Here is a 17,346-nt window from a genome sequence, read left to right as displayed (position 1 = left end):
TAATTCTTCCATATCTCATTGAGCTTCTGTTTGGTTATCTTCAAACATTGCTTTTTAAGTGTTTAAGCTCTGAAGTGCAAAGTCTTCTTATAAATGAGGGAGGTAAAACATGGTCAATGGCATATCTTATTTTTTCAGCACACTTCCAAATACACAGGTCAGGTGAAAGCTGAACATTTGTTTTACACTGACATACATTCTGGGATTTCACTTGTGTTTTTTATATTTTTGAATGGTGCATGGCAGACACAGACACCTCACACAAAACAGAGGAATCAAACTTGTGAATTGTATCCCCAGTAAATGTACATTTTCAACACTTCCGAGATTTAAGCATTTTCTCCTTAATTCAATTATGGCAAAACATTCATAGTGAATTACATTGTTCTTTGAACAGCATATTATATTCTACCAATGTTTTTTTTTTCCTATTTGATTATTTTCCACTAATATAAAACAAAAATGGAAATGAGAAGAAGAAAAGAAAAGAAATGCAAGGGCTTTCAGGGGGAGAGGGACCAAGAATAAAATAAAGAGTCACATGTTAGAAGTTTAGTGTTTCATCAGTGCATAAAAATATGGTGTGGAAGAAAGAATGAGGGAGAAAAAAACATTGCATTTCAGGCTAAAGGCTAAAATGAGGGAACAAAAGTCTGTACGAGATTACCAGGATGTTTCTAACATCAAAAGCAGCTGCATACTCTGGCCTTGTGACTGAACATCAGCATCTGATGTACTTTTTACCAAGGCTAAAGCATCACATATTCTCCAGCTCACGACAGACACATTACAGACACATTTAATAAATTCTCCCACAAGAAGAGCCCGGGGTGACATGCAAGAAAGGTTCCCCTCTAAAACTGAGCCATGCAGACAGGTTACAGTTGATCTATACATATTAGTTCCTAGGCCACCAAGTGACCCTCTATTATTACTGTTCAGACCATATAACCTACTTCAGTTTCATACTGTATCTGAGGCATCTACTTTTAACATACATACATATAAAAAGACTCAAACAGCCCTAAAAATGAGGGCAAACTGAATTTGTTTATCCACTGCTACAAGCTTTCTAAAGCTCTGGGGAATAGTTGAGGCATTGCCCCAGAAGGATCTGGGCGAAAATAAATTTTGTGTTTCTCATGAGTATATTTATAAATATTTTATACTTTTATATCAGGCTGCTCTGGTTTTTTAAGCTGTTTGGTTAAAATCAACTAATCTAAAGAAGCGAAAAAAAAAAAACTTTCTTAAATTATCTAATGCTGCAGCTGTTTAAAAACTGATTTTTTTTATTACAGACTGTAGTAAAAGTGTAGTGTACAATAATGAAAGCCGATGTGAGGGGCAGGGCACTTGATCAATGAAAGAAGTGAATGTATTAACTGTGTTCTGTTGTGAAGTGACAGACACAGGTGTTTGTCAGTTTATCTGCAATGAGTGTGGGTCATGATCTTGAATACCTCTGAAAAAGAATAAATATATGTTTTTAAAGCTGTTTGACTGAAGTTATTATGATACGTCATCTCAAATTTAAGCTGTACAAAGCAGTGTAATTATAATTATCCTTCTTGGTTAAAATGCAGATCAGGATCACAAATGGTGAACCGCACGCTGGTGAGGTCTAGACTGATTCTCCTACAATTTAAGCTGCGGAAATGATCATTATTGTGAGCAATCAAAGACACGATGTAAAGACTGAACAAACAAAAGTATTTGTGTAATTTTTCAGTCTGCTTGAGATTAAATTCAGTAGATCTCTTCTAACAGTTTAAAGATAGTTTCAACATTTTCATATTTAATAAAATTTTAAAAAAAAAACAGAAAAATACAGTTACAAGTAAAAGGTCTGGCATTTAAATTATTCCTCAAATTAAAGTTATTAGAAATGTTATGCATGTGTGTTATCAGAAAAAATGTGCCTGAAATATCAGGAGTTACCAAACTTTATTGTGTAGTTCAACCACTAGCAGTTCATCATATTTTCTAAAGTTCTCATATTTCAACACACAACCCACAACCTCAACACACCAACAGTGCACCCACAGGTCTTCACTTGTGTTGTGTGATTAGATCTCTTCTCAGGACTGTGTGAACATGTACAGACTGTGCTTGATTGGCTGTTGGTTATATTGTACATCTAAGGGAGGGACAACTTCACCTTTGCCATTATCATTAAGATCACACAGAGACTGCTGATGCCAGGTAATTCTGCAGTATAACTCCAGTTTAAGCAGAGTGAAATCTGTAAAGGTCTAGTCAACCAGAGGTGAACACACCTGTGTAGGTATGTCATTACTGTGCTGATCAAATAATAATATGAAAGAGCTCACTTGAACCACACACACTCACACTCACTCCTCAATTTAGAGTCACCAATCAACCTGACATGTTTTTGGACTGTGGGAGGAAGCCAGAGTACCTGGAGAAAACCCACGCAAGCACAGGGAGAACATGCAAACTCCACACAGAAAGGTCCCTGATGGGTTTCGAACCAGGAACCTTCTTTTTGTGAGGCAATGGTGCTAATCACCTATGCACCGTGTTACCCTAGTACTGATTTTCAAAAACAAAAAATTGAGACATTAATATTCATACATGGCAAATTGAGGATGGTAAGTTTGTAGGATCCCACATTTATTGCTACACCCCTGCTACCACAATAACAGTACTTCAATTAATTGTCCTGCTTTAAATGTCCTGATTTAACACACTCTCTGGGTTTACTGAAATCAAAACATGCCAATGGTGGATGCAAGGCCCAGTTCCCCGCTGTTTTTGATACTGCATCATGTGATTGATGTTTATTTGAAATGATTCAAAATAACGGCTGCTAGATATTCTCCTACATCTTTTCACAATCAATGCCTTACATATTCTCCACAATTATCCCTTTCCCCACTGCTGATTACATTTACAACAATGGTCACAGGATCCGCAAGCAGCATATGGGATCATAAACCCAGCTGACTAGTTTGAGTTTAATTGCCAGGGTGTGGGTATGATCAGTTTCTGCAGATGTTGCTGAGGAAATGGAGATTGGAGCATTGGGGCTCTTCTTAAACTTTAAGTATGGACACGTTTGGCCTGTGTAGAGCTCTAAAAGATGAAAGAGACCACTTGAATTAATAGTTTCCACAGGAGAGACCATCAAAGAGCCTCAAATATTAACAGTATACATTTGAGGTTTACACTGATTAGCTGCCTTTTACTTCAATCTTTAACTAAGAATTTCGTTTCATCAATTGTTTTATGGTCATTTCACCATAAACCAGAAAGCCTGGCACCAGTCTATTATTTAAAAGCAGACACATTCTAATGTATTTCTATGGCCCAGTAAAACCCATACAGCACTTAAGAAAAAAACATTTTGCACAGAGGGTGGAAGCTGTGGAATCAAAAATCAACACAAGGGGGCAGACTTTTTCAGTGTACAATGAGGTATTATAATGTATGTTCTGAGAAATATGTGATACTATTGATCCATATCAAATAAATAGTGTTTTCACAATTGTTTACACATAACAGGCCAATTACAACCCTACACTCCAAAACAGGAAACCCAGTGGACAGGTACCTGGTAGGAATCAGGTCACCTGGATGGAGTGTAATGCACTTCACCAGGAAATAGGGAGGCTTAATTACATGTTGACTCAAGAAAGGAATTGGTGAATCCACCTTGGCACAGAGTTGGATGACACAAAAAAACAACTGACTAAACAGGAGTCCTTGAAAGAAATGTACATCAACAGGGAAAAAGAAACAAGAAGAGGGCTGGAGAGGCTGCAGAAATACAGCGATGCAGAAACCCTCAGCACCTCAAACATTGCCACTCAGGTGAGAAATAATATCAAGAGGAAGAAGAAGAAACTGCTTCAGCAAGATTATGAGGAGCTGCAAGTGGCACATATTATCAGCCAGGTGAAGTTTGAAGCTGAGCTTCAGGTGGAGAAGGAGAAGAGCAAAGTTCTCCAAGAAGAACTGGAGAAGATGAGAGCTTCATACCATGAAGTCAAACTAAGGTATGAAACTAAGGTCCTGACAATCAGGCAGGCAGCTGTCAACCTTCATCGTGAGCTTGAGGAGACACACAAGTCTCATACTGACAGGCTGCCACACGACCCGCATCTGATTCACACCTTGACGGCTGAGCAGGACACCCTTCATCTAAAGATGGCAGAACCCTCAAAACCCTCCAGCAAAACCACAGTCAGAGTGCAGCACAGTGGGGCAGTGGTTAGCACTGTCATCTCACAGAAAGAAGGTTGTGGGTTTAAGCCCCACTCGACTCTGTGCCTTTTTCTGTGGAGTTTGAATGTTCTCCCCATATCTATGTGGATTTTCTCCAGGTGCTCCGGTTTTCTCCCACAGTCCAAAGACATGCAGGTTAATTGGTCACTCTAAATTGCCCCAACAGTAACAATCAATAACTACTAGGTATAAATATATATATTTAACATATTAATATATGTCCAAGGTTGTCTGTCTTTGTGTGTCTATATATGGCCCTGCGATGGACTGGTGACCTGTCCAGGGTGTACCCCTGCCTTTCACCCGAGAGAGAGCTGGGATAGGCTCCAGCAGATCCCCGTGACCCTGGCTTTCAGGAAAAAGCGGGTATAGAAAATGGATGGATATATGTCCATAAGGTGGCCAAAGCTGGAATCCAAGTAAGGACTGGCAGAAAGTGGAGGGCAGAGGAGGCTGTTCAAGAGGCAGTGGCAGTGAGCTTTGCACACAAGGCCGTGCAGGGCTAGGATCCTTTCCAATTCCCCAACTAAGCACCAAAGGGAAGGAGACGCAGCGCCTGGTGCAAGAGAAGGTGAGAGCAGCAAGGCTGTAGGGATGAAACAACATGGAGCTGTCATTTCACAAAGATTTGGTGTGTCCTAGTAAGCAACCCCGGTCCCATGTCATGTTCCCTTATGTTCTCATGTGTTCTTAGTTGTGTGTTCCCCCAAAAGAAAGACTGAGTTTGGTGTTGGCGTTTAATTGGTCCTCATTTCCCCCCTCAAAACGTGACAGGAGCATGGATAAGATGGGACAATGCAGTTGAGCGGAAGGTGACCTGGACTGAGATCTGGAAAGCCGAGCCTCACTGCATCAAATTCCTTATCCAGGCAGTTTATGCTGTGCTTCCAAGCCAATCTAACCTGCACACATGGGGCATAGCAGTCACCAGCATGCCCTCTGTGTTCTAAGCAAGGAACCCTTGAGCATATCCTCAGCAGCTGCAGTACGGCACTCAGAGAAGGATGGTACCGTTGGAGGCATGACCTAGTCCTTAAGACCATCGCTGAAGCCACTAGCACAGGACTTGAGTGGGCAAAACAGTACCATCCCTCAAAGAAAACCATCGCCTTTATCAGAGCTGGGGAGCAGGTTACCCCAGCAGCTAGAAGAACACATGCAGGCAAGAGACTGACAGCTTTTGGTGAACCTAAAAGTGGTAGCTAAAGTTCCCCTTGCCACATCGCTGCTACCAGTCTGCGTCAAGACATTGTCCTCGTGTCTGAGAAAACTAAGCAGGCCGTGCTGCTGGAGCTGACGGTCCCATGGGAAGGTCGCCCAGAAGAAGCATTTGAGAGGAAGCTCTCAAAGTACATGGGACTGGTCAGCGAGTGTCAGCAGGCTGGTTGGAGAGTGAGATGCCTCCCATTGGACGTGGGTTTCAGAGGTTTTGCGGCCCATTCTTTGGCCAGAGCCTTCAGTAATTTGGGCATCGAGAGAGAGAGGAAGAGGAGAGCCATCCGCACTACCACCGAAGTGGCATAGAGGGCCTCAAGATAGCTGTGGCTCAATAGAGGAGATGCTTGGAGTCATGGTAGCTAGCTAGCCATCTGGGCACATGCAAGGGCAAACAAGGTTTGATAAGCCCCAGTTGGGTCACCTGGATGAGGGTGTATGATGTTGAAAGACCTGAAATACCCAATGATTTCAGGAGCATCACTGCAGATGTGCCCAGAGGCATCAGCAGATGTATTTTCACAGCATATCAGATTATTATAAGATTATATTATAATTATTATATATAAATATGATTATTCTAAAATATAAAAAAGAACATATTCATATTAATATAATTCTAATTCTTAAAATGAAATAAGCAATAAATAACTGAATGCAAAAAACCCTGTCTGTCTGTGTGGACTTTGTATATTCTTCCCATGCCTGTTTCTGCCAGGTATTCTGCTTTCTTCCCACAAGTCCCAACACATGCACATTTGTTTAACTTCTGACTTTACACATAGCTGCACTGGAGATGTGACTGAATTAATTAATGGATTTTTAATTTCATTTAAAAGTACCTTAAATGGAATTATACTGTTCAATATAATATCAGTTCGTAGGTGCAGAGTTATTTTCAAATAAACTGTGGTCAAATGTAAGACTTTGTCTCCCTGAGTCAGAACCAGATATGGAAGTAGAGCTACTCTTATTTATGTTATATCATCAATTTAAACTGAGCTGTTTGGTTGTGACTCAGATAAATTATTGTCAAGTTTGACCACTAGATAAAAGCAATGGATTTATAATTATAAATGGCAAAAAATTAGGATCAAGGCAGAAAAAAGTATTTCTGTAGAGCAGACTGCACACTTATGACAACATGAGTGTGTGTGCTTGTGCATGTGTTGGCTGTCTGCAGATGCGGACACACTGTCATGAGTCTGCCAATAGCAAACACATTGAACTCACCCTCTTGGCTAATTTGTGAAGCATGCTGCGAAAGGTGGCCACAAAATTCAGCTTGTTCAGGGCAGGGTCTTATTTTAATAACTACATTCTTGAGATGTTCTTACAATTATTACATTTTCAAAGTATGAAAAGTTCACTTTAAAAAAATCTTGAACTGCATGCAACTGAAGCAGTGATCTTATAAAAAGGTCCAAACAGCACATAGCAGTACATGCACCAGCACAGGAAACTGGGTTCAGGTTAGTGTGGTGACCAATTATTCATGTTTGTTCTTTTAAATGGCTGTGAACAAACAACAGCAGACACAGGCCACTCTAAAACAAACAAATAGTGTTGGAAAATAGACTCAGTTGTGACCTGCATTTACAACATTTCCTCTCCTACTGTTAATCTGATGAATGAAAACAGAGTGGGCATGGACTAATACCTGAATGCATTTTGTATTTTGTCTGTGTCTGATAAATGAACATGTAGGATTCAGAAACATGTATAATTGGGTCAGAATAAGCCTTTGTCAGGCTCTGGGAAATGGTCAGGTTGATCTCAGTACATGCAGAACTTTCATACTCATGCCCCTATGGATCTGTTGTTCTGTTGTGCACAAATGCTGAAAAAGGCACTGCACAGGTCACACCGTCTAGGAAGACACTGTTGACAACTAAGGCCACACAAAAAGAGATTTACAGGCCAGCTCAACATTTGGAGCATCGGTGTTAAAACTAAATAGAGAAATAGAGAAGGGATAAACAAAACTCTGACTCGCCATATGTTGCACACACTTATGCGTGGTGTTCTCCACTCTGTTCAAGAACATATGGACATATTTGGCCTCACCCTGTTAATAATGTGGCAAGGTTAAGTCTGACCTAAGCATTCAGACAGGTAGGTGAGTGGAAGCTAAAACAGCTTTAACTGTGTGACACCATTAAAAGGAAACTTTGGGTGGAGCCGCCACAGGCCTGCAGAATAAAGCTGCACTTGTTTCAGAAGCAGAAAGCTCGAGCCTGGATGCTGTGCATTCTGCAACATGTTTCATGTGATACAATGACAGCTTGTTTACAAATCAAGGAGTAAAAGAGCTCACACAGAATATGTCGCCCACACTCACACACTTCTGGGTATCTGCTCTGAACAGGGTGTTTCTAGGGAAAAGAGGTGGGACCTGGTACAAACAGGATACAGGAAATGAGTCTGCATCAAAAAGGGTCAATCAAATGATCCCTGCAAAATAATGGACACAGTGTTACTCTTGTTTTAAATGAGGTCACATTACAATGGTCACAGCAAAACAGTTTTCATGAATGCCTGCCCTTAATCGTGGTCCATACATACAGACGTACCCTTACACCTCACAAAAATAATACTCTGTTCTTTCCAGAAAGTGTTGAAATTAAAAGCTCTTTTGTTCTGTGTACCTGCATGCCTTTGGTTTGCTGTTGAATAACAGCTATGAAACAGCCTTACAATCTTGCTTACTCTACTATAATTCTGGGCTGAATAAAGATTTTTGTATGGAAAAATAAGCAGACTATAGTGATGTCTCATCAGACAACTGTGTTAAATTAGTATCCTAAGTCAATCTTATTATCAGTCATTCAGTCTGTTTAAATGAAAAGGTGGAGAAGATAAAGAGATAAATTAATAGGAGATTAAAAAAAAAAAGATCAAACATAGTAAAGGTGAAGACTACAAGACCATCTCCAAGCAGCTTGACGTTTCTTGTGACCACAGTTTCTGATAAAATGTTTAAGTTTAGAAAGAAGTTTAAGTTCTATAGTACATGATTACAGCCAGTCTCATTGGATGCGGACCATAACAAGAAAATCAAGCCCAGATTAATAAACAGAGAGTGTTCAAAAGTGTAAAAGAACTAAGGAAAACTTTTGAACAGACACAAGCTGAGGTCCAAAGGTGGCCAGTTGCACTGTAGGTTGCTTACTGAAGGAGCTCTGTGGAGGAAGACCCAGAAGAAGGCCTCTTTTGAAAGAAAAACATGAACAGCTGAGTGGAGTTGAATGAAATGCATCCTGACGAGCCACAGTGCCTGTGGGAGAATGTCCACTGAACAGTTGAAACAAAATGAAACAAAACGAGAGCTTTTTTGGTCAGTTGCATTGGCTCTGTGTTTACAGAGGAAAAGATGAAGCTCTCAAAGAAAACACTACTCCCTGGGTGAAAGACGGAGGAGGCTCAGTTATATTACAGGGCTGCTTTGTACAAGTGCTCCGCCTCAGTTGATACATACACAGCTAGGTGGTTAGTCCAGTGGTTCCCTGGATGAAGATCAAGAAGTCGTAAAATTATTAATGGGGAAAAAAAATAAAGGTTTGTTACACAAGACTCTTCTCCATTCTTTGCTTTTAAGTATAATTACCCAGACAATAATTTCTTCTTTGGGTCTTAAACAATTAAACAAGAGGAAATGCCTCTTTGGTGGGACTGCTAACAATCTGAAATGTCAAAAGAGGCTGCAAATACACACTCTTTTTAAAAGGTAAGTCACGAGTAAAGTCACAAGTATGTAGAAATAGTTGGGAACAACTGCCCTCATCTTAACAAGGCAGACAGATAAAACACAGACCTTAAAACCACCTGTTAAATGGAAACTGTGGTATTTAGTTTGCTTGATCTTCTATCTTCTTTGGGCATATATATCATCACAGACAGCCTTGCCATCCATTTTTTAGGTAGGTACCCTTTAAAAGGTATATTTTACTATGTAAAAGATTCACAACCTGGCACTGCATTCCCCAGATTAATAGAATAGAGGAACAGACTAAAAAGAAAGCAAAATGTAACCAACAGTTTTAAAGGCCAAAATAAATAAATAAATAAATAAATACATTAAAGCAGTTAAATTCAAATTTATTCACAAGTGCGTTTAGTTTGTCCTCCAAAAGTTAATACTGTAAATTCCATATTTCACTCGAGATGTGAAATCTGTATTGTCATAATAAACTAATAATGACGATTGCATGCAGCTAAAATGTGGCACATTCTGAATCCTATTTTTAAGTGGAAAGTGTCCCAGCTGCAGTCAGGCTTCTGTACTCAGGGGGGTGAACTTATTCAGCTGTACAAAGACTTGTCCTGTGAGTCCGTGTGTGGACTTGTGGGGAAAGGAACACAGAGGGTGTGTACTGTGGCAGCCTTCAACACAGGGCATTTGTTTTTATTTGTTCCCCTTCCTTGTAGGTTTGCTGTTAGGTCAGGGTTCAGACTGTCAGTGTGCATGTGTGAAGTAAAAGACCCAAGGATGTTTTACTTTGCCAAGTCATCAAATAACCTCAACTTCTGAAGATTTACTAATTAGTAACTAGTTAGTTTGAATATTCAGATAATGAACTGATATTCAAATACTAAAGCTAATACTTTCATAACATGAAGGGAACTGAGATCGACATTTTTACTGCACAATATTACTACTACACCCTAGACAATAATAATCTAAAAATATGAATATAAATAAATATAAAAATAATACATTCATACACACAATCCAAAATAATTAGCAGTTGCAGCCTGACACTGCACTGCATCTTGTATACAATATATGACATTGGTTGTTTCCTGAATGGTGAGTACTTTACACTACACTCCAAAGGTATACACTGGACTGGAAAAATTACTGTACATGGTATGGTCTGCTAGTTGTCCCACAATGCAATACTAGTTTTCTACATGATTAGTGAGGCTAAAGCTGAATTTTGAATAATTTTGAACTTTTATTTTACTCCCTATTTTACAGGGAATACTGAATCTGTGAATGAGCGAGTGATTTTGGATAGAACCATTAATAATGCATGTATTCTGAACTCTACATAGAGGGTGATGATAATGGAATTTAAGGGCACCTAGGAAGAATGGGAACTGCATGGCTACAAAGAATGATGATGATGATGATGATAATCACATAGGGGGCTTTAAAAAAGTACTGACATAATCAAAAATGCTTTTAACCAATTTTTTCTTATCTACATTACGTCAAAATGTCCTCTGTAAAAAAAAATAAGGCCTACAAATTCAAAGTTCCTATAAAAGACAGGGTAAGCATCCTTTTTCCCTTCACACCCTAAAGTACGTAATTGTCAACTAGATTAATTTGCCATCTTGGATTAATATTTATTTGCACTACTGAAAAAAGAAAACAAGGCTATTTTGGGTAAAGGCCTGGTGTTGTAGGCTATGGAGGTGATGTACTGTTTCCTCTGATTTGCCATGAAGTCTGAGTGGGAACATAGCTCATGGGATTTTCTGTGAAGTTCAGTACTACAGAATAGCACAGAAAAAACTGAGGAGGTGGGGCTTCTCTCCCCAAGTGTCACTCTGGTGTTACTTTGAGGAGGTAGAGTAGGAGGAGCTATGCAGATGGTACCAGCGGAGCCCTATTAGTGGCATCTGTAGTCCGCCAAACTCACAGTGGACTGCTGTCATTCTAACTGAGTCTACCAGAGCCACAGCCAGCGTCAGGGCCAGCGTTCACAGAGTGACACTTTGACTGAAGTCTTTTTTTGTAATGTGAATTTTGTAGCTTGTTTTTTAAATATTTCCCTTTGTCACAAGTCTGGCAATTAATTTCCAAACAAGGGAATGAAGTGGAATATTTAGGGTAATACATGTTGCTTGACGGAGGAATACTTTTTTTCATTCGTGAGATTGCCATTACCTCCGTTTGAAGACTGCTTTTATCAAGCTTTTGATTACTGGACATTTAAGGATGCATTTTATCATGGCTCTGAGTTTTTTTCTGTTCATGACCCTATTTCTGTCCCTGGCTGAAACCAAGTTTTATCGACCACTCCACTTTAACCAGTATAAAGCTGGGCTTAGTCAACACCACGACCAAGGCAAATCCACCAGCAGGCAGAAGTAAGTTCAGTCTGTTCTGTGCTGATTTTATTTTGATTGATCAAATTTTGTGTTTTAAAGACAACTAGAAATCATATTTATGTGTCTTCTATCATCTTGTATCTCCTCTTCCCAGCAACCATTGTGCCTATATCGTTGAAAAGACAGTTTCCTACACAGTGCATGATGGGGCAGTCCCTTATGTAAAAGCTGAGTACAATAAGTGTTCCTGGGGGAAAAAATGTCCAACACTGTTGTGAGTAAACTCCTAATATGCCATGGTCATATTTAGCCTTTGATCTGTCTTATAGTAAAAGAAAATTTTGATTCTTATTACTTCAGGGTACAAAGTAAAAAATACTACAGTCTCATGTGTATTCTTGACTCATTGGTTGTTCCCCCTCAGGTATCGTCAGATGTACAAACCGATGTACAAGGTTGCACATAAAACTGTTACAGAGCTGGAGTGGCGTTGTTGTCCCGGGTACTCTGGGTATGGCTGTATGGAGGGACCTCCAGATTACCAACACCCCATGAAAATGATGCCACCATTTAAGGGTTCACCAATGAAAGGCCCACAGTTTAAGGGGCCACAATACAAAGGTCCTATGTTTAAGGGGCCCATGTTCAAGGGTCCACCTATTAACACAGCTGTGAAAGCAAACCCATGGAGCCAACCGAAGGGCCCTCCCACTGGCAGCTTTAATTCTTACCCAGTGCACTACTTTGGGCCATCAAGGTCCTCCTCCAACCCAGACACCACCTTCGAGTCTTATCCACCTGGGCCAGAAGCAATGCCAGATAATGAGGAGCCACATCACACAGAGCAAAACCCAGAACATGAGCAAAGTCAAGGACCTGAGGAGCAAACACCAGAGGCAATCCCTCCTCCTCCCTCTGGTGGAGAACAGCCTGAGGGTGAGACCGTAGGTGTGTCTTAACTCCAAATTACACACTTAATTCTTTCTTTATCATAACATTATAACAAGAAAAACAATGCAAAACAAAAAACGAAACAAAAAAGCAAAAAAAAGGAACACATGGGCACAGAAGTGGTACAGTTTGATGTGATTTGTGTGTGTGATGGTGTGTTGTGTAGATGTGAGGAAGAGAAGGGGATAGGAAAACAAAAGAGAGACAAATGACAATGGTGAAAGTAATACAGTACTAATAGATTTGTTTATATTGTGGATAAGGGAACATTAGGAACACAAATTACAAATTAACACAGCAGAGAAGAATTGTATATTCAGATATTTTCACATAGTTATTGTTTTATAATAAATGTATAACAATAATAATCATAATAATAATCATAATAGTTTTTTAAAAAAACATAAAAAGGGCAATATTAAGGCAGCTTGTTTTTCATATTTAATTTAGACAGGTAACTATGACGGTCTTGTTGATAATATACATTTTATAATATTTATGACCATACTAGTACTACTACTGCTGCTACTATAATAATAACAGTAATTTAAACTGCAATCACACCAAAGCACAAAAGAGTACGATAGTGTTCTTATGGTAACAGCTTTTCCTTCTCTCTTTAGGCCAAGGTCTAGACAGTGAAACAGAGGAGCGAATATTTCAAATAGAAGAGGATGTACGACGTCTAAACCAGGGTCTGGAGACGCTGAGGGGAACTGTGAATGGACTGGAGGACAGTCTTCGAGCCTCACTGAGAGAGGACGCCAACAGGATGTTATCAGCTCTGCTCTCTGCAGTCCCTGGTCCTCTTCCTGCTCCAGCTGTAGCCTCTGGCCCATCCACTGTAGGGTTTGCAGAGATTCCTGTGGGAAACCCTGAAACAGAGGTTCTAGATGGCAGATATGTGTTTCCAGGGCTTACAGAACTGAACAGAAGGGTAGAGGAGCTCAGGACAGAGCTGCAGGCCAAGACAGTGGAGCTGCAGGACCTCAAAGCAACAGTGATGGGGCATGATGGTGCATTGAAGATGTCAAATACAGAGGGAGTGGTATCTGACTCCACTAGCTATCTTGGGGGAAATGCCCAGAGAGCTATGGAGAAGTTGATAGATGCCAAGCTGAATGCAGCCAGGACAGAAATTCTTGCTGGGTTTGAGAAGCGTGTGGAGACTGCTGAGGGCAGATGTGAGAAAAAAGCTGGGGATGTGCATCATCAATGTCAGAGAGAACAAGGTGAGAGGCAGCAGCAGATGGAAGATGCTCTGCAGGAAAGTACCACAGACATGAGAACAGAGCTGAGGGAGCTCCAGGCACAGCTCCACAGTTTGAAGGCTGCAGAGAACTGTTGTGGTAGAGTGAGCGGACTAGCTGAAAGAGTGTGGCTGTTGGAAACCTCAGTGGCAGGCCTCAACCAGTCCCAGGGACACCTGAGAGTGGAGCTGGGTGGACATAAGGACCACATAGAAGGGATATTGGAAGGGCGTCTGGGGTATGTGGAGGCCAAGCTGAATCTGAGTGGGCAGTCAGGACAGGGCCTGGAGGCCAGAATGAATGATAAATTAAGGGCTCTGGAGAGTCGTTTACTGATAGCTTTGGAGGAGCTGGGAAATACCAGTGCCCCCACTCTCCTGGAAGGTCATGCTGTTCCTACTCTGGAGACAGGGCTGGAGTCTCTCCGAGGGAAACTACAGATGGATATAGAGCTAGTGCAGAAACATTTGAGCAGCCTTGAGACTATCTGCTCTTCTTGTTCCACAACTCAAAACCCATCTGCCATCCAGGAAGACTCTGCTGCACCAAGTGTTAACTTGGCAGAGAAGCAGAATGTGCAGGGGGTGCTAGACACCCAAGAGGTCCGTTTGAATAGCCTCAATGTCACACTACAGAACATCCTGAAACATCTGACTGTCGGCGACCAGCAGGAACAAGCAGAGGGGGAGCTCACAATTCTCAAACTTAATATCCACTCAGTTAACCACACCTTGAGAGGACTCCAGGATTCACTGGGAACAGTGGTCCACCAGGTGGATCAAGCCAACAGCAGCTGGCATGAAAGAGAGTCTCGTTTGGCCCAGCAGATAAAGGGTGTTGTCCAGCTGATTGGACATCAGGCTGCCATGCTTGGGGCAGGTGAGCGCAGAATAACCCGTCTAAAGGGTGAGCTGCAGGAGATGAAGAGGCGGCTAGCAGTGGAGGTCCGTGGTTGTCGGAGCACAGCCTTGGGAGTCCAGAAAGAGGTAACTGAAGTTGGAGGGCGTGTTGCCAGTGTGGAGAATCAGTGTAAGGGCCTGACTTACTTGGCAGAGGACTTGGACAGAATCAGGGAGGAGTTGGAGAGACAATCAAATGGGTTTCTCATGCAAGTAAATGGGACTCTCTCCAGCCATGCTCAGCAGCTGTCTGAGTTGAAAGGGGAACTCAGAAACTGCACTTCCCAGGTAGAACCAACACAACAGAGTTTAAATCTGGAGGCAGAGCCAGGAAGAGGGGACACCTTCACTTTGAATTAGTTCAGATTTCATTGATTTTTAAGTACAAATGAAAGTGAAAACACACTCTTGTTATTTGAATTGTAAACTACAAAGGTTTTGAACCTGCACTGAAATAAGGGTGATTTTAGTTAGCTCACAGTATGACATGAAAACGGCAGCTAATTCCAACTGCACTCATAACACAGAATCTTGGTGGTATCATGGAGGTGCTGAGACAAAATGTTGTAACTGACCATTATTTAGAATCTCAATGACTGAGGATGAGATAAACAACAACAAAGTTACAAATGTGTGTGTGTGTGTTTTTTTTTTACATAAATTCTTATATGAATTGTTCACCAGTGTTTACATGTATATGTTTTTGTACTGATTTTTCTTATGTCTAGAATAGAAAATATTATGTTTTATATGGTTTCAGTTCTTGAGCATGTTTTTATTCCAATTGTAATCCTCAGTACTGAAAATCCAATAAAGCAATTTCCAAGTGTATTTTTGACTCTTCATGTTTTTTTTTTTGGTAAACAGACATTTAGAGTTGAAATAATATTTAAAAAAAAAACATTTAGGTGTCTGAAAAACGCCAACCTTGAATTTGAAAAGTGTTCATGCAAAGCTCTGGATAACCCACAAGAGGGCAACAGAGAAGAATTAATACTGTTAAACAGGCAGGTTTGACTTTACAGAAGCTGTGCACAGTGTAAATGTTTCTTGCTTTATGGAAGAAATTGGCACTATTACCAGTAGGAACTAAAAAGACAACCAAAAAGCATTTGAGTACAGCAACCTACATCTCATTGTCTCTCTAGGCTACAGATAAATTTACCAGCCAAGCTGTCACAGTTCTCAATGGACATTACGATGGATGACCTTGGTAATAACAGTAATAACTAACCCTGTTAGTTTCTTATCCTCTACTGGACAATCAACCCTCATAATGACATTTATGTGAGATGAAATGAGCCCAGTGCTCTGTGTTTTAGTCTGAGCCATATGGTGAATAATAATAAATGCCAGGGAGGAAAAGAGGGCAGACAGAAAAGACAGGCACAAATTTTATGCCAGACATGCTGAGTGATAGAGAGATCTCAAGACGCTAATATAAATCTAAGTAATGATACGGGTTTGTGCACACACACAAGAACATTCAGAAAGCGAGAGGAACAGAGAGGCATTACGCTGCCTCTGAAACAACCTTGCACACATAACCTACATACTAGCTTGCTTCTGTTACTTAAAGTGCTAAGATAAACAGAAGTGCCATGAAAGATACATAAATGAATAATCCATAAACATAATAACATATGTTTACTGTCTCTGCTACACCAAAAATCCTACATGACATCATGGCTGCTTTACATCTCTGTCATTGTTTGGGTTTTCTTATTTCTTTCCTGTATCCCTTGGTTGCCTCCTTTCAGTTCACACCTCACATAAACACAGACAACACATTAATCATGTTTGTTTCCAAGCAGACACTTCGACAGAAAAGGCAGTCAAGAGGTTCTGGCAAGTTTGCCACCTCTGAGTAATGGAATCCCTTCACTGCTCACTCACAGATCCAACTCTGAGTTATGCTACCTGCACAACTCAGAGACTGTCATTGGCTACGACATGCCCCCAAATTGCATAAGGCATGGCTGGCACAAAGACAGAGGACAAAGGATATTTGAGTAAACAGAGGGTTGCAGTGGTCCAAAATGTGAATCATCCTCTCTAAAGTCCTCTGCAGCAGCTTAAGGTGAAAACAGAGTTTTGCCCTCATTATAGTGATAGTCAGAGAACAGACAGTGTGGATTAGAGTTGGCTCACTCATGAGGGAGCACAAGAGAGGGTTGTCTAAAATCACTGACCAAGAGCTTCTCAGTAATAAATTTAAAACTAAATTTACAAAATAAAGACCTGGATATACCAACAATTATCCTTTCTTCTCATGGCCTTTTATTTTAAGCACATACTAATTTAATCTTCTTTTTTTCCCATTACCAAAAAATATATTAGTTATTTAAATATTATTTTGTTTCACTGTGCTTTGTGGCTCAAATTTTCACTGAGACCAGTAATGATGTCGATCCAAATAAATTAGTTGTGCTGCTTCCTTAAAATACTAAAACGCTTAGTCCCTTTGACACTTTTGAAGCTCAGTAGCTTTCTTACAGATAAAAGAAGCAATGACAATGACTGATAGGGGAATGTCTTTTCACAGCTGGAGGACAAATTCAACAGCTGGTTTACTGGGTAGACATACTGAGGTCAACAATGTACCATTACAAGAGCTTTAAATGATGCATATTTGTATAACATACCTCTCTGTTATGCTTTTACTTCTGTAAGACACTAAAAGGTTTCAGAGAAACAACCATTAATTTTTTCTCTAA

At 40.4% G+C, this 17,346-nt stretch overlaps 1 protein-coding gene across 1 annotated transcript; it reads left to right on the top strand.

Moving 5' to 3' along the window:
* Nucleotides 1-11,416: 11,416 nt before the first annotated feature.
* emilin3a (elastin microfibril interfacer 3a) lies at nt 11,417-14,989 on the top strand. Its single transcript, XM_026333447.1, has 4 exons — nt 11,417-11,568; nt 11,684-11,803; nt 11,954-12,477; nt 13,104-14,989. Exons 1-4 carry the CDS (start codon nt 11,417-11,419, stop codon nt 14,987-14,989), a joined length of 2,682 nt encoding a protein of 893 aa, XP_026189232.1.
* Nucleotides 14,990-17,346: the final 2,357 nt, after the last annotated feature.

Source organism: Mastacembelus armatus, chromosome 7 (genome assembly GCF_900324485.2).
Source record: "Mastacembelus armatus chromosome 7, fMasArm1.2, whole genome shotgun sequence".
In the NCBI taxonomy this organism is placed as follows: Eukaryota; Metazoa; Chordata; class Actinopteri; order Synbranchiformes; family Mastacembelidae; genus Mastacembelus; species Mastacembelus armatus.
This window is presented reverse-complemented; position numbering and strand designations above follow the sequence as displayed.